This window comes from Erpetoichthys calabaricus, chromosome 9 (assembly GCF_900747795.2).
Source record: "Erpetoichthys calabaricus chromosome 9, fErpCal1.3, whole genome shotgun sequence".
NCBI classification, from domain to species: Eukaryota; Metazoa; Chordata; class Cladistia; order Polypteriformes; family Polypteridae; genus Erpetoichthys; species Erpetoichthys calabaricus.
In genome coordinates, this window is record NC_041402.2 from 183,234,492 (window position 1) to 183,251,639 (window position 17,148).

At 40.9% G+C, this 17,148-nt stretch overlaps 1 protein-coding gene across 2 annotated transcripts in view; it reads left to right on the forward strand.

Annotated features, from left to right (window-relative positions):
• Positions 1–7,762, forward strand: part of cfap77 (cilia and flagella associated protein 77) — a 165,420-nt gene extending 157,658 nt beyond the window's left edge. For both annotated transcript variants that reach the window (XM_028808568.2, XM_051931802.1), the window contains one exon: positions 4,532–7,762. In XM_028808568.2, the coding sequence (XP_028664401.2) occupies positions 4,532–4,654 (123 nt within the window). In that variant the 3' untranslated portion in view covers positions 4,655–7,762. The remainder of the gene's footprint in view (positions 1–4,531) is intronic.
• The last annotated feature ends 9,386 nt before the right edge of the window (positions 7,763–17,148 follow it).

A 17,148-nucleotide genomic window follows, 5' to 3' on the forward strand; every position in this document is an offset into this window, starting at 1 on the left:
GAATCAGATTTGTCACAGATATTTTTACAAAAACCCATTAGGAGAAATAGCTTTAGACAAAAAAGAACTGAGGTAAAAGGAGTCAACATTGAGAATTTGGCTTGAAAGGCATGTTATATTTGGTGAAGCCTCTTTCTAGTTTTAATCTCTTTCAAGACTTCATCATTTTACCTGTGCCTTCATCTGAGGTGACTTACAGCATTTAAGATACGATCGGTTACGTGTCTTTTGTTTTTATTCCAGTCGAAGTACAGGCAGCTGAAGTGACTTGCTGATGGTTACACAGGTGCCAGTAGTGGGATTTGAACCCACAACCACAGGCACTGCAGCCCAAAGCCTATATAAATGCAAAGAATTATTATTATTATTATACACTATGCCTCGTTGCCTGCCTGTTCTTCTAGAATGATCCAGTTGCAATACAGTAATATAAATCAGAGCAGCTAATCATATTATTCACAAGCAAGGACCACATTTTTGTTATCATTGTAAAGGGTTTTTAGTAACAACAACAACTGTCCATAAATGTCAGCAGATATTACTGAGTACACAATGCAAAAACGTTCAAAATGCTTGATAGATCTGATCCCACGGTGTGACTTTGCTGTTATCTCTGCTGAAACTCATGAGGAGACCACTTGTGAGAATATTGGGGTATTTTGTCCTCTGAGGAGCTTGAGACAATAGAAAATGTCTCCATTTGATTTCTTTCTGATCTCATTGTTGTCAAGGAGAACCCAACAAGATATCAAGGAGATCTGTTTTTTGATTTTTCATTACTGTGGATCAAAAAGTAGAAGAGGTACAAATGGACCTGCCTAAAACAGACAAACCAGTAGCAAACAATGTCCCAGAGCATAATACGAATGAATTCATCGTCACAAGCAGAGCCGAGAAGTCTGTAATCCAGTAATTTAAATTGAGTAATAACAAAACACAGAGAGCACTCACCAACACCCAGCTTGACAATGTGTACCATTGAATCGACGGTCTCTACGGCCTTTATAAGGAGGGGGGCAGTCCTTTGATGGAGATTGACAGGTGGCCACGCCTCTTGGGGAACCACCCACAAAACACAAGGGACCTAACAGAGCAGAAACTTCCACAGGGAAATAAAATTACAGTGGTACCTCCGGTCACGACTGTAATTTGTTCCAAAACTCTGGACGTGACCCGAACGTAATTTCCCGATAAGATTGTATGTAAATATAATTAATCCATTCCAGACCATACAAACTGTATGTAAATACATTTTTTTAAGCACAAAAATAGTTAATTATACCATAGAATGCACAGTGTAATCCATATTACTAATCGAGAATGGTAAACCGGATGGCATTGACGCAGGTACACGGTGATGGTACCATGAGACGTACTGCGCAGGCGCGTACAGCGCACGTCTTATAAACCGCAAGCGAAGTCGTATCCACCGCGCACGAAGGAGTCATGGCCCAAAAACGAAAGAGCTCAACTGATGTGAATGAGAAATGAAGCAACAACGCGCCCATAGCTAACGACTACCGACACAGCCAGACAAAAAAGAGGATTCTCCGCTGCAGCCCAGAGTCAAACGGAAGAGGCTACGGAGGCCCCACAGGTCCACAAAGATGGTACGGAAGGCGCGGGAAAGTACTAAAGGCAAAGGCGCCTACACAGCATAGTGAAACCCGACATAGTACGGAAGGCGCAGGCGGCACCACCATATTGTGAGTGGCACTACTGCGGAGTGAAGGCGCAGGCGTCACCGCCATATTGTGAGTGGCACTACTGCGGAGTGAAGTTAGGAATAATGTGCTGCTTGGGATTGTACAAACCGCTGAACGCTTTACACCAAATTCAAACACAATACAGCTCAACGGTACAAACACGAGCCCACCTGGATAAGATCAATGAACGCAGGCGCCTACAACGTGCGTCTGAAACTGCGGAAGCACAGCAGGCACGGGTTCAAAACGAACGAGCTCGACTGACGGATATACAAACACGAGCCCGCCTGGATAAAATCAATGAACGCAGGCGCCTACAACGCGCGTCTGAAATGCCACGGGCAAAGCGGGCACGGCTCCAAAACGAACGAGCTCGACTAATGTATTTCAGGATACCCAACGCCGGGGGTAGGCGAGCGAAGCGAGCAGGGGGCAGAGCCCCCTTCTAGTAAACTATATGTAAAAACATTGAATAACAGAGAAAACTAACATTGTACGAGTTGGCGCTACACCCTTACGAAACCCTCACTGTAAACACTTTTTTTTATGAGTTTTAAGCACAGGGAAAAAAAAATTAAGTGCCACTTCTCTTGCAAAACTTTTCAAACCATCCTCTACTGGTTCTAAATTCCTCACCTTCGCCACTCAAAGAAAGATTTTTTTTTCAGCAAATCGCCATGAATCTTCCTGGCTTTCTCACATATGATCGCCTCGCTTACGCTATCCCCTGCAAGTTGCTTCTCGTTCAACCACACTAGCAACAGTTTCTCCACCTCTTCCAGCACTTGAGGCCTCTGCTTGGTTAACATTGTAACTCCTTTTGCAACATCAGCTGCTTTGTTAGGGCCCTGTATACGCAAACAAAAGAAAATGGGATACAGAGAATGAGAAAACATTGGCACATACGAACGTGCATAGGGAAACTGGCCGCCAGTGTTTTTGTTCGCCACCAGAGCGTGTGGTTGTGAACAGATGCAAAATTTTGCCAAACTTTTTGATTGTAACCCGATTTGTACGCATTCAGAAACGTTCGTGACCATCTACTGTACCCAAAACTGAAATATTATGAACAGAAAATATTGAACTATTATGAATATATCTGAGCCCTTTCTTTTATTTGCAATGGTGATGGACAGGTTGACAGACAAGATTAGACAGGAGTCCCCGTGGACTATAATGTTTGCTGATGACATTGTGATCTGTAGCGATAGTAGGGAGCAGGTTGAGGAGACCATGGAGAGGTGGAAATATGAGAGGAGAGGAATGAAGGTCAGTAGGAACAAGACAGAATACATGTGTGTAAATGAGAGGGAGGTCCATGAAATGGTGAGGATGCAGGGAGTAGAGTTAGCGAATGTGGATGAGTTTAAATAATTGGGATCAACAGTACAGGGTAATGGGGATTGTGGAAGAGAAGTGAAGAAGAGAGTGCAGGCTGGGTGGAGTGGGTGGAGAAGAGTGTCAGGAGTGATTTGTGACAGACAGGTATCAGCAAGAGTGAAAGTATAAGGTCTACAGGACGGTAGTGAGACCAGCTATGTTATATGGGCTGGAGATGGTGGCACTGACTAGAAAGCAGGAGACAGAGCTGGAGGTGGCAGAGTTAAAGATGTGAAGATTTGCATTGGGTGTGACGAGGATGGACAGGATTAGGAACGAGTACATTAGGGGGTCAGCTCAGGTTGGAAGGTTTGGAGACAAAGTCAGAGAGGCGAGATTGCATTGGTTTGGACATGTGCAGAGGAGAGATGCTGGGTATGTTGGGAGAAGGATGTTAAGGATGGAGCTGCCAGGGAAGAGGAAAAGAGGAAGGCCTAAGAGAAGGTTTATTGATGTGGTGAGAGAGGACATGCAAGTGATGGGTGTAACAGAGCAAGATGACGAGGACAGAAAGATATGGAAGAAGATGACGAGGACAGAAAGATATGGAAGAAGATGATCTTCTGTGGCGACCCCTAATGGGAGCAGCTGAAAGAAGAAGAAGATGAACATATACTGTGTAGTGAACACTTCAAATTAAAAACAAAGAGAGAACGTGAACTGTTGGACAGATAACAAGGACAGCAGAAACGGGTTTGTGTAAGTCTAAGGTGCAAATACAGTGGGGGAAATAAGTATTTGATCCCCGGTTGAATTTGTACGTTTGCTCACTTACAAACAAATTAACAGTCTCTAATTTTTATGGTAGTTTCATTTTAATGGAGCGAGACAGAATATCAACCCAACAATCCAGAACATAACACATTCCATAAAAGTTCTCATTGAGTGAAATAAGGATTTGATCCTCTACAACGCAGTCCAATTGTATACTGAATGATAGGCAGATGCTTGTGGAGTTAATACATAAAAATGCTTTCAGATGGGAACGAAAAGCTTTTCTTCTTTTGTCAGTGGCACAAGTTTTGCTAGAACACTTCAAGCGCCATCTGTTTTTGGAATTTTTGGCGACTCTCTCTGCAAATTCAGTTTTGTGTGAATCGTTTCACTCATCATTAGACTTGAACTTCTATCGACCCTGTGATGGAAAGAGCAACTTCTAAACTAGACGAATGAATGGAAATAACTGCCAATGTGTGCTGTAATCGTCACTAAGAAGTGAAAACGCAGTACAAGAAGACTATCAAAAAAGGGGAATAAAAATAGAGGGCTTTGTAAAATTGTATTTATTGGCTCTTAGCCCCAAGTCACCATATACTGTAACTTTAATGTCACTGACTGCGGTCAATTGGTTGCACTTTGGCAGACAGCGCCACTTTGTGGCCATACGTTGTAAAAGCAGGTGTGTTTTCTTGACTTAAATCTGATCTGATTTGTCCCATTCACAGGTGGGCCCACATCTCAGCACTTTCCGTGATCCAGAAGAACGCAGGAAGGCCTTCCTTGCTCACAGCTCTGATTCAACAACCCGGTTTGGATATCTGGGACAAGGAATTCATACAATCAGTTGAAGGGGACAACGTGATCGACGCTACCCAAGACACCTTAGGAAGTCACCGCCTTTCTTCTCATTCAGGATGTGCATAGATATTTTCAAAGTGGTAGCCTAGAAGCTTCATTTCAATGTTGGTTAAAACTGTAAATCCATATTGTTGATTCTTCCTGATCTATATCTGCTTTGACTTGCGTGACTTAACGCTGTTCTGGTTGGTATTGACATGTAATGATGTGGTGAGCTGGGGTGGAGAGGGGAGTTCAGGGAAAGTGCCAACACTTCATAGCTTTTCTGACCAACATTTTTGCAGTAAGTCCCCCCAATGGAGTCAGATGTGGCCGTCCTTTTGTTTGTCACTTCAGACGTCTCTATTTAGCATTCGGGCCTCAGATCCGTGAACAGATCGCATATTGACTAGACGGCATTTGCTTGAATCAGTAGAATCTCAATCGAGCTGATGAATGGGTATGATGATAACGTCCCAACTACATGGGCATTCATATCAATTTCAGGGTCCCACTGGCTTCTCAGATTTGTGTTACCATACAAAACACTGAAAGTAATGTCCTAAAACTCGGTACAGCTTCTAAAAAAAAAAAAAAAAATCCCAAGTCATCGTAAAACGTGCAAGCAATTTCCAAATGTAATATCTCTGTAAATATCAAACACACTTCTAACATTTAGAAACTGATGGGTCTTAATGTTGATTCTTTTTAATTCAAACATTCACACACCAAAGATGATCTCCATAAATGGTGGAATAGTGAATGGTGTAGAAGTTTCGCTTGATGGGCATGCAACCAGACCACCAGAGTGATAAAGATAAGACCCCACTAAACATTGTCACTATCAGGGCCATTTCAGCACATTTTTGCATTCATCTTATTACCATTGTTGGTTTTGGTTTTCATCTGCTCTCCATTTGCATTATGAACTGAGCAGGGCTCTACAAACTCTTAGAAGAGGCTTGGCCTTTAAAGTTATCTCCTCAAAAACATGAAGCACACCACAATAAATGCCAGGCTTCCAAAAGCAAAAACACCCAAAAGGGAGTCAGGCTTTTAAATCTCAAAGAGTGAGAGGGGAACCCTAAACCCCTGGCCCAAAGAGCAAAAGAACAAAGCTTCTTGGGAATATTTCTGGTTGATTACTCAAGAAAGTTCAATAAAACAGGAGCAAAAATGTTCTGTAAGGTTCACCTACAAGCCAAATATTTAACAAAACCCAGTTTGAAATCTACATATCAATAACCTAAAACAAATTAAAGAAATACAAATTAAAATGAAATAGAAAATCTTAAAAGAGCAAATACAAAACAAGAATCCAAAAGCAAGAGAAAAACACCAGAAGAGAACAAATGCTTCGACATTAGTACCGAGATCTCGCAGCTTATGTATAAGGCAGAGGGCCGCCCCCCTTAGGCTAAACATACAAAGACAGTAAGTAAAACACAAAATGATTAGTAAACAAGACAACACCATTAAGAAATACAAAACAAAAAGAAAGATTATAGAACATTCAATAGCATTAAACACAAAAGAATTTCTAAAAAAAACAACAAAGTAATCAATAAAAAGTAAAGAAATCCATAACAATTTACTTACTGGTGCTCGCTGTGTCACATGCCTATGACATCATCTGCTGTGGCCATTGCCCATGTGTTAGACTGTCATGTCCCAAGCAACATTTTTGTATAATTGCCGACTGTGACTTCCCTTTGACCAGTTATGTTCGTCCACAGTGATATCGGAAAGCAAAAGTCAATTCTATCTTTCAAGCAAACTGGAAAAAACCACAAACAGCACAAACAAAAGTCTTAGAAAGATTTTCAATTTGAGGTCTATTTGCTAACTCGGGTACAAAATAGCCACTAAGATGACCGTTTAACCCCTCACCTCATTGACCCCTTGATGTTGTGACCCTTGAGGCCGTGACCCTGGCAACTAGGATCTGGGTGACCCTGGCAACTAGGATCTGGGTCCACAAAATGGTGGCCACAGTCACAGAACAAAATAAAATGGTGTCACAGCAAAATACTAGAAAGTTCTTGAGAAATATGTTAAAACACCAAGTTTGACTTCAAAATCAGAACACCCGAGATTCAGAACCCAGTCAGAATCCATTCATGACAAAGCTCCAAAATGTATTTATGAAAAATACCAATCCTAACACGAATGATGGGAAAACGCTAGTGTGTTTATTCAGCCATCCTAAAAGAAAAACAAGTCTAAAACTAAATAAATGTGTTTGTAGATTGTTTGTTTCAAAATGAAACCTCCATTTGTTGGGTTTTATTTTCTGTAAGAAGGGACCGGGAGCTCTGGACTGATTAGCAGACTCCAGAAAAATAGTGAAGAGCTTTTTAGTTCTGTTCTTTATTCACTTTTGAAGTACTGGGCCCATAATCAGGGTCCTCTAAATTACGGACCCTGTCAGATTTGTGACTTGTATTTGTTAAGTAAGGAAAGAAAAATCTGCATAAAAATAGTTTAAAGTTAAAAGGATAAGGACATGAAACAAAGTTTTTTTTTTTTTTTGGGAAGACACAAAAATCATGATGGAAAAAAAAATATAAAAAAGAGGTCCGAAACGAGGGAAACCTGTTTAGAGCAGTTAGAAAGAATTGTAGTTAGAGAATCAGAGCAGACGTCCAAAACCAAACTAATCAGGAGAAATGAAAAAAAACAAAACAATTCACGAGGTCACCAATGAAGGTTTGTCTTTGAATCCCAAAACCAGGAGGTGAGCCTGCTGGCCTGCTGTCTTAAATAGTCTGTAAGTGATGACGTCACATGACACCGACCATGTGACCACAACCAGCATAGCAACCAATAAACAACATGGCCACTAGCACAAGAAAATGACACGAAATAGTGACACGGACAGCAAAACGACTCACACGATAGCGGTGATGTGACATTATTGTCACAAGTAAAAACTTCAAACTCTCAGAACTCTGTAGAACTTCAAAGTAATGAGATTCACAACAGCATTTATGGTTCAGGGACCTTGATGGAATGAATTTTCTGTTTTTTGACCACAGATCACCTTATCTTACAATTCATATAATTTGTTTGTTTCTTTGGATGCATCTTCAAAATTAAATTATGATTCTGCCGGCTTATTGACCTTTTTATTTGTGTTTGATTTGTCTGTCCAGTGCTATGACTTGCAATTCTTTGGTCATATTCCTTAAACTTGTCTGCAGCTCTGTAACTTGCTGTCATTAATGAGACCAAACATTAAACAGGCTAGGGAACTTGATGGATGGATGGATGGATGAAAGAGTGGAAGGACAGAGAGACAGATGGATAGTTGGATGGACAGACAATGATCACGAATATAACTTTAGATGTTTCATTGAGTTGGACCCCACTATGAAACCAACATTAAACAGGCTAGGAAAATGGATAGATGAATGGATGGACATGGGGATGGATGGATGGACAAGTGGACAGATAGATGGACAGATGGATGGTCAGGTGGATGGATGGATGGACAAGTGGATGGATGGATGGATGCACAAGCGAATGGATGGATGGATGGATGGACAGGTGGATGGACGTTTCATCAATTTGGACCCGGACACTATACAGAAAGTACCAGTAGATGTTGGAATGCTTATTCATGTAGCTGGTCCAGTCAATGATGTCCATAACATTTTGGCTATTTTTCATGTATTTATTTATGTATTTGTGTTCTGGCAGATCTCTTGGTGTTTAACCCCATAGTGACTGTAATGACATCATGAATGAGCTGATCCTCACACACCCCACCAGGGGTCAATGTAGAGAACATTTTACATTTACATTTATTTGCTTAGCAGATTATTTTATCCAAAGTGACTTACAAAAGAGGTCAACACAATCGAGTAAACGTCAGTCTGGGGGACTGTTTGGGAGTGACTGTGACAGGACAAGGTGACAAAACTGACAATCACAAGTAAAGAGCTCAGAACAAAACACAAGCAAGTTACTCTCCCCTAATTACAAGAACCTAACAAAGCCATTATCAGTTAGACAGAAATTCACCAAACAAAAGGGGGTCTTCAAATGTTTCTTAAACACACATTTTGAATGGAAGTGGGCAGCTCATTCCACCAACTAGGAGCTACACGTGAAGAAAAGTCATGGATTGAGATGGCATCACCAGATGTTGTTGTTCATTATCAGAGTTCTGAATGGTGGGCAAGAAGGAGCACAGGACCCCACCAGTGATAAGCGAAACAAATTTTGAGAAATTCAATTTGCAGCGAAACTCTGCATTTTGCGTCACAAAAAAATGTGTGCAATGAGGGGTGTTTCACTTCCTGTGAATACCACGCCATCGACTCCAGAAGACAGATGGTTCTTTCTTGTGTGGATGCCTTTACCCCACATTTGTCATTTATAATTTAAATAAATAGATTTGGTAATTACTGAAAATGGATGGTCTGGCATCCCAACGTGGATGTCATAGAAGGACCCCTAGAGGGGAAACACAGCCCAGCCATGCAGTTCACCAAATAATATCAGGGACAAATAATGGAAGGACCAGAGGAAATGGCTTTTCATATTCCAGTTCGGACACCTGCAGGGTCACCTGGGAGTTGGAATCCAGAGGGTCGACGCTGTAGGGGTCCTTTGGGTGCCTCCAGAAGGTGCCATAGAAGCTGTGCGGTTCCCGTGTGACCTGAAAGTGCTTATGCAGGTTAATGTCTCGATTCTGTGTTCAAGATAAAAGGGAGCCGTCTCACTGCAACACGGGAAGGAGTTAGACAACGTTTCAGGAGGAGGACGGGAAGGAGATGGACAATGTTGGCGTGATTTTGGATGATTGTTTGGTGGATTAAAGCCTGAAAAGTTACGGTTGTCAATGGTTTACTGTTTAATTGAACTTAGAAATGCCTGTCCGATCTGTGTATTGGGGTACCTGAGCACTGGGGCGCCCCCTGCTGGTCACATCTAGTTACAAATAAATCCCCCCAACTCATTTCCTTCTCACATAGACTTTATGTTCGGTCACCAGACGTGTGTTGTGTTTGTATTGCTATGAGGACACCCACTTTGCCATTTATCACAGCTATCTTGGCAATCGCAATCCTAAAGATGCATAGATAGATAGATAGAGGTCCATAAATATTTGGACAGAGACAACTTTTTTCTAATTTTGGTTCTGTACGTTACCACAATGAATTTTAAATGAAACAACTCAGATGCAGTTGAAGTGCAGACTTTCAGCTTTAATTCAGTGGGGTGAACAAAACGATTGCTTAAAAATGTGAGGCAACTGAAGCATTTTTCTAACACAATCCCTTCATTTCAGGGGCTCAAAAGTAATTGGACAAATGAAATAACTGGAAAAGAAATGTTCATTTCTAATACTTGGTTGAAAACCCTTAGCTGGCAATGACAGCCTGAAGTCTTGAACTCCTGGACATCACCAGATGCTGGGTTTCCTCCTTTTTAATGCTCTGCCAGGCCTTTACTGCAGCGGCTTTCAGTTGCTGTTTGTTTGTGGGCCTTTCTGTCTGAAGTTTAGTCTTCAACAAGTGAAATGCCTGCTCACTTGGGTTAAGATCAGGTGACTGACTTGGCCATCTAAGAATTTTCCACTTCTTTGCTTTAATAAACTCCTGGGTTGCTTTGGCTGTATGTTTTGGGTCATTGTCCATCTGTATCATGAATCAATTTGACGTCATTTAGCTGGATTTGAGCAGACAGTATGTCTCTGAACACCTCAGAATTCATTCGGCTCCTTCTGTCCTGTGTCACATCATCAATAAACACTAGTGTCCCAGTGTCACTGGCAGCCATGCACGCCCAAGCCATCACACTGCCTCCACCGTGTTTTACAGATGATGTGCTATGCTTTAGATAATGAGCTGTTCCACGCCTTCTCCATACTTTTTTCTTGCCATCATTCTGGTAGAGGTTGATCTTGGTTTCATCTGTCCAAAGAATGTTTTTCCAGAACTGTGCTGGCTTTTTGAGATGTTCTTTAGCAAAGTCCAATCTAGCCTTTCTATTCTTGAGGCTTATGAGTGGCTTGCACCTTGCATTGCTCCCTCTTTATTTACTTTCATGGAGTCTCCTCTTGATGATAGACTTGGGTATCGATACGCCGACCCCCTGGAGAGTGTTGTTCACTTGGTTGGCTGTTGTGAAGGGGTTTCTCTTCACCATGGAAATGATTCTGCAATCATCCACCACTGTTGTCTTCCGTGGACGTCCAGGTCTTTTTGCGTTGCCGAGTTCACCAGTGCTTGCTTTCTTTCTCAGGATGTACCAAACTGTAGATTTTGCCACTCGTAATATTGGAGCAATTTCTCGGATGGGTTTTTTCTGTTTTCGCAGCTTAAGGATGGCTTCTTTCACCCGCATGGAGAGCTCCTTTGACTGCATGTTGTCTGTTCACAGCAAAATCTTCCACATGCAAGCACCACACCTCAAATCAACTCCAGGCCTTTTATCTGCTTAATTGATAATGACATAACGACGGACTTGTCCACACCTGCCCATGAAATAGCCAAAGAGTCAATTGTCCAATTACTTTTGAGCCCCTGAAATGAAGGGATTGTGTTACAAAAATGCTTTAGTTGCCTCACATTTTTATGCAAACGTTTTGTTCACCCCACTGAATTAAAGCTGAAAGTCTGCACTTCAACTGCATCTGAGTTGTTTCATTTAAAATTCATTGTGGTAATGTACAGAACCAAAATGAGAAAAAAGTTGTCTCTGTCCAAATATTTATGGACTTAACGATAGATAGATAGATAGATAGATAGATAGATAGATAGATAGATAGATAGATAGATAGATAGATATGAAAGGCACTATATAAAGGACAGATAGATAGATATTATTTCTACAGTATATTTATATCAGTGTTTCCCAAACTCGGTCCTGTGGTTTTCGTTCCTGTCAGCTTCTGTTGTAAATTGGACTCCTGGACTAATTAAGTGATGTGTTATTTCCCAAGTTCTGTGTTTTGGGAACAATATAGAAATTAGAAAACTAAGTTTGGTAAATATATATATATATTAAAATGTACCAAGCAGTTATATGGGGATGATGTATTTTTTTCTTTTTAACAATGTTTTCATCTTGATTTTCATTCTACTTTTCCAGGTGTTCTAATTGTTTAATTAATCCATTAGTTATAATTAGTGGGCCTGATGCTAAAGTACTGGCAGCCTTTCATGATGCAGTGTCGTTTGCCTGGCTGTCTGCTCTGCTCGCTTTTAATTGTCATCAATAAGATACAACGAAGGGGAAAAACTGCACAGAGAAAGGGCAAAATATAATGAAATCAATAAAAGAGAGTTCAGCATTTAAATCTATAGCAAAAGCAGAAATATTTCTAATATGGAATAAAAGAAAAAAAATCCCAGCTAATTAAATGAGATCAGTGTTATCAGGTGTTGCCACTGATTAGGAATCTGGTTGGAACAAAAGCCCGTAGCCACAGTGGACCCCCCAGGACCGAGGTTGGGAAACACTGACATGTATTACTAAGAATTTTGCCCTGCATGTTCTCCACGTGTTGCTCGTTTTCTTTCTCCATCACAAGGACTTTCACGTTAAGCTCAACTAGAAGAGTGCGACATCCACAACGTATCACACCGCAGTGCATCGGGACCCTATTTATTTTATTTTATTTTTATTTATTTTGTCCCCCATTATTATAAAGAAGGTGCTTAGCTGTAAACTGCAATGGGATGCCGCGTGGGTCATTCTTTGATTCGCGTTCAGGGCCCTTTATGAAGTCAGCACGGGTAGACTCCTCCATGTGTGTATTTTTAATTAATACTTTAATATTCAGTGATTATGGATTTGAGCTCTAATTACTCACATCGCAGTAACTTTCAGATTCTACTTGAGGCGCTCTGCACTTATCATATCGTCTAGCATCAGGCCTGTCATTATCATACGATTTTTAAAAAGTCTTTTCAGAGTCTTTGAAAACTTATTTCACCAAAACTATTAAAAGTCTCCTCGCTCAGGTGTGTTAGCTCAAAACATCCAGCGCAGATATTAAAAAAAAAACTGGCGGAGCAGGCGGTGCTGCAAGTCAGAGGCCGGCGAGCGGAAACACACAAAAAAAATCCTGACAAGAAAAGACAACGTGGCCGTCGCAAGCGACAAGCAGCGGCCCGCATTAACCTGCCCTGCTCTCTCAGACGGTCTCTTCTTTTTGTACCTCACAAAGGGCCTCCCGATGTCCTCTGCGTTCTGACAGCTTGCAGCCGCAAAAGCCCCCGGGACCCCCAGAGGTCGGCCAAACTCCCTCCTCCTCCGACTGGCCGGGTAGCTATGTGCGCAGCGCCGTCAATCTGCTCGTGTGCACCACCCGGAGTGGAGGGCGATCGGGGGCTAACTTGAGTCACTTTATTTATCTCAGACCAAGCCCCCCGACCGCCAGCGGAGGCCACGTGATCTGCGTGTCCGTTATGGCTCTCTAACAAATTTCATTGTGGCGACGGCCGTTTAAAGAGCAAATGGCGCTTACCGACTTTACTCGCCGCTAACAGGAAGCCTCCGCCGTCCAAAAATTGAAATTGATATTGGACAGCGATGATTTCACAAAAATAGGACCCCCCCCCACACACACACCCCGCCCCACAAAAAAACAAAACTATTCTTTACTGTCTGGAACTGACATCAACGGTGAGGATCCGAAAACTCACCTTCGTGAGCTTTCCACCAGAACTGTGTGATCAGATATCACTCGTCGTTTATTATAGCGCCTTTCACAGCCCTCGCCTTTATTAGACACTTAACACTGTACACAAGAATCAATGGCAACGGAAAAAGGACAATTCAAATAAATTATATATCATGACGATAGCAAACATGGAAAAGTAAAAATAAAAACAAAAGTAAAATGAACTAAAAAGGAAAAGGAGAACAACGATAGATAGATAGATAGATAGATAGATAGATAGATAGATAGATAGATAGATAGATAGATAGATAGATAGATAGATAGATGTGAAAGGCACTATATGATAGATAGATAGATAGATAGATAGATAGATAGATAGATAGATAGATAGATAGATAGATAGATGTGAAAGGCACTATATGATAGATAGATAGATAGATAGATAGATAGATAGATAGATAGATAGATAGATAGATAGATAGATAGATAGATAGATAGATGTGAAAGGCACTATATGATAGATAGATAGATAGATAGATAGATAGATAGATAGATAGATAGATGTGAAAGGCACTATATGATAGATAGATAGATAGATAGATAGATAGATAGATAGATAGATAGATGTGAAAGGCACTATATGATAGATAGATAGATAGATAGATAGATAGATAGATAGATAGATAGATAGATAGATGTGAAAGGCACTATATGATAGATAGATAGATAGATAGATAGATAGATAGATAGATAGATAGATAGATAGACCTGCAGAGGTTTACAAGTCAACGCCCCCTACTGGTTACCGTGAACAGTGCGCCTACAGTTAAGAGCTGGGCGGGACATTACGAAGGTTATAAAAGCGAGGGAGACAGTCTGGACTGTAATTGCGGTGTATACAAAAAGTTTCATGGAATAATAACATTCCTCATAAAAGGCACTATATGAATTGTAAAGGGTTATTAGAATGGGCGAGCAGCTTCTTTAATTCCCAGTAAAAATAAATAAATAAATTAAGCTCCTCTTAAGCAACTTCACAAGGATTGTGAGGCCAGCCAAGTGCCTGAGAGCAGCCGTCCAATAGCGCAGCTCACCACGGAATAGAACTGAATTTAATTGGCTGTCCTCCCACAGAGCAGAGAAGTGCACCCGAGTTGACGTAACTGAATGGATTGGCTTTTAAACACTGAGGTGAGGAGATAATTGTAATAAATCTAAAAAGTTACAAGAAAGATGGAGTTTTGCCGGTAAACTCTACAAATGTGCTGCACGGCACGGTTTTCAATTAAAATTATTTTGTCGGAAATTATAATAATACAAAGAATAATGTTTTGGTTGTGATGATTGTTATTTTTATCCATCCATCCATCCATCCATTTCCTTAACCCGCTTATTCCGGGCAGGGTACTAGAGAAGCTGGATCCTATCAAAGAAAGCACAGGACACAAGGCAGGAACAACACCCGGGCAGGACGTCAGCCCATTGCAGACTCTTAAAAATGCTGGTTCTTAAATGGCACTTTATGGTTCTTTACTGGGTTTTTGGTCCCTTACAGAAGTATTGCTAGATAAAGCACTACAGTATTTCATTCTGGGGAGGTTTCTCTTCTTATGAAGTTGGCTCTATGCTTTTAAAAACTTTGTAATATTTAGAAAAAAATCGAAATATATGGTAGAATATCTACAGAATAATGAGAGAACCTGGACTTTTCCTGTGTTATTATTATATGTAACAAGAGCCCTCTTAAAATCAAGAGCCATTGGTTTTTCACAAAGCTGATACCATCCCTTCATGGCTGTTCAGTGTTTGGAGCCTGTTACAGATCTAAAGGTGTTTCTTGATACCTTCGGGGGTCTGTTGGGATCCAAAAATGGTTCTCCTATGGCATCACTCTAAAGAACCACTCTGGCACCTTGATTTTTAAGAGTGAACACAAACACATTAATGTATGAATTATTCTGCGTACACTTCATATTCATGAATTCACACCTGGACATAGCGCATTGTTATTACTATTATTATTAATATTATTATTTTTGTGTTATCACTGTAACTTCTACAGTGTTACCTTCTAATAATAATCTAATTTAGGGTCGTGGGGCAGCTGGAGCCAAACAATGAAATCATCAGGCGCAAGGCAAGAATAAAACCCGGGCAGGGCAGCAGTCCATCATAGGGAAATATGAAATTATTATATTATATCATCCATCCATTCATTTTCTTAACCCGCTAATCCAGGGCAGGATCGCACGGAGGCTGGAGTCCATCAAAGCAAGCATAGGGCAGGAACAGCAGCTGGACAGGGCGCCAGTCTATCAGAGGGTGAACACACACACACACACATATTAATGTCATAATTATTTTGGGTATATATCATATTTGTATATTCACATCTGGACAGGCTGCCAGTCCATCACATGGACATTAAATGATATTATTATTAATATTTATCCACCCATTTCCCTAACCCGCTTATCCTGAGCACGGTCTCCGGGCAGCTGGAGTCTATCAAAGTAAGCATACGACAGGAAGGAACGACCCCTGGGCAGAGCCACAGCCCATCACAGGGTGAACACACACACACACACGCGGATATTAATGTATGAATTATTTTGGGTACAGTTCGTATTCATATGTTTACACCTGAACAGTATGCAGTATTATTATTATTATTAATTATTATGACTGCGCACTATAAAAAACGTGCAAATATATCACATTAACGGTACAGTTTCACAATAAAAACTATAATGCAATAAGCGGTTCAAACAATGATTTTAAACAAGTAAATGCAAGTAAATTTCAATTTCAGCGGTGTTTTGGCTGTCAACGTGAACGAATTGTTTCAATGTGCAGGACAATTTTTAGGAATCTTGCCGTAAAGTCACAATGGCACGAAACTGTCAAATTTGCATAGAGTTGGTATATTTGCATAAGGAACGCCCTCTTTGTTCCGGATGTCCCAGACACACACACACACCTTTAAGCGGTGGGACGCCCAAACTTGAAGACGGTAACCCAACGGATTTCTCCGAGTGCGCTGAAGGTTTTGTTTTGCGGTTTCGGAAGCCGATTTCTGGTGGGCTGTTTTCGATAAACCGGCGGAGCGTGTAGCGCACTCGGCATCACGAAAGCAGCCCTGGATTGTCCACCAGATCCCATGAAATGCTTTCATGACACACTGGGTAAGTGCCCAATACTGCTATGTAGTGACAATAACTTTCTGTGGTTAAATACTGAGAGTTTTATGCAGGTGTATAAAATGTGTATCATAGATACACGTTGTAAATTAATGATTAGTTGTTTTGATTCGAGTGAATTGTATATTAAGTACCGAATAAGAAGTTTAATGTAATGTAAATAATGGCAGAATATCCGGTCTGTCAGTTTTTTGTTTTTTTTTTGACAATAAGATGATTGGCAGCATATTGAACTGTCAAATTACGGCCACGTTTTTACAGTGTAACTTCCACAGAGTTATATGTTCGGGAGGACAGGACCTGTTACTATTACGGCTGTTTCATGGTCTACTGCCATGGATACTTCCTTGGGTTCTTGGTCCGTATTTTTTATTGTGAAGTGTGCAGAGAAAGGTAAAAGCTGTCGAGTTTTAAGTGTTAAAAAAAACAACGATTCTTTGGGGATCAGTGAGGCGAGGAAAAAGGCCTCCTCCTTCCCGCTCATAATAACCCCATTATAAGATTCATTAATGATGTAATGAAAGCAAACAGTGTGAAAATTGCCTATAAACAGTTGGAACTGGGTTTCCTAATTAATTCAGTGTCTTTTTTAATGAAAGTGGGGTGGGAGATGAGCGCAATGGGAAAGGACGGGGAAAAGTGGGAGTGGGAGGGGGACAACACA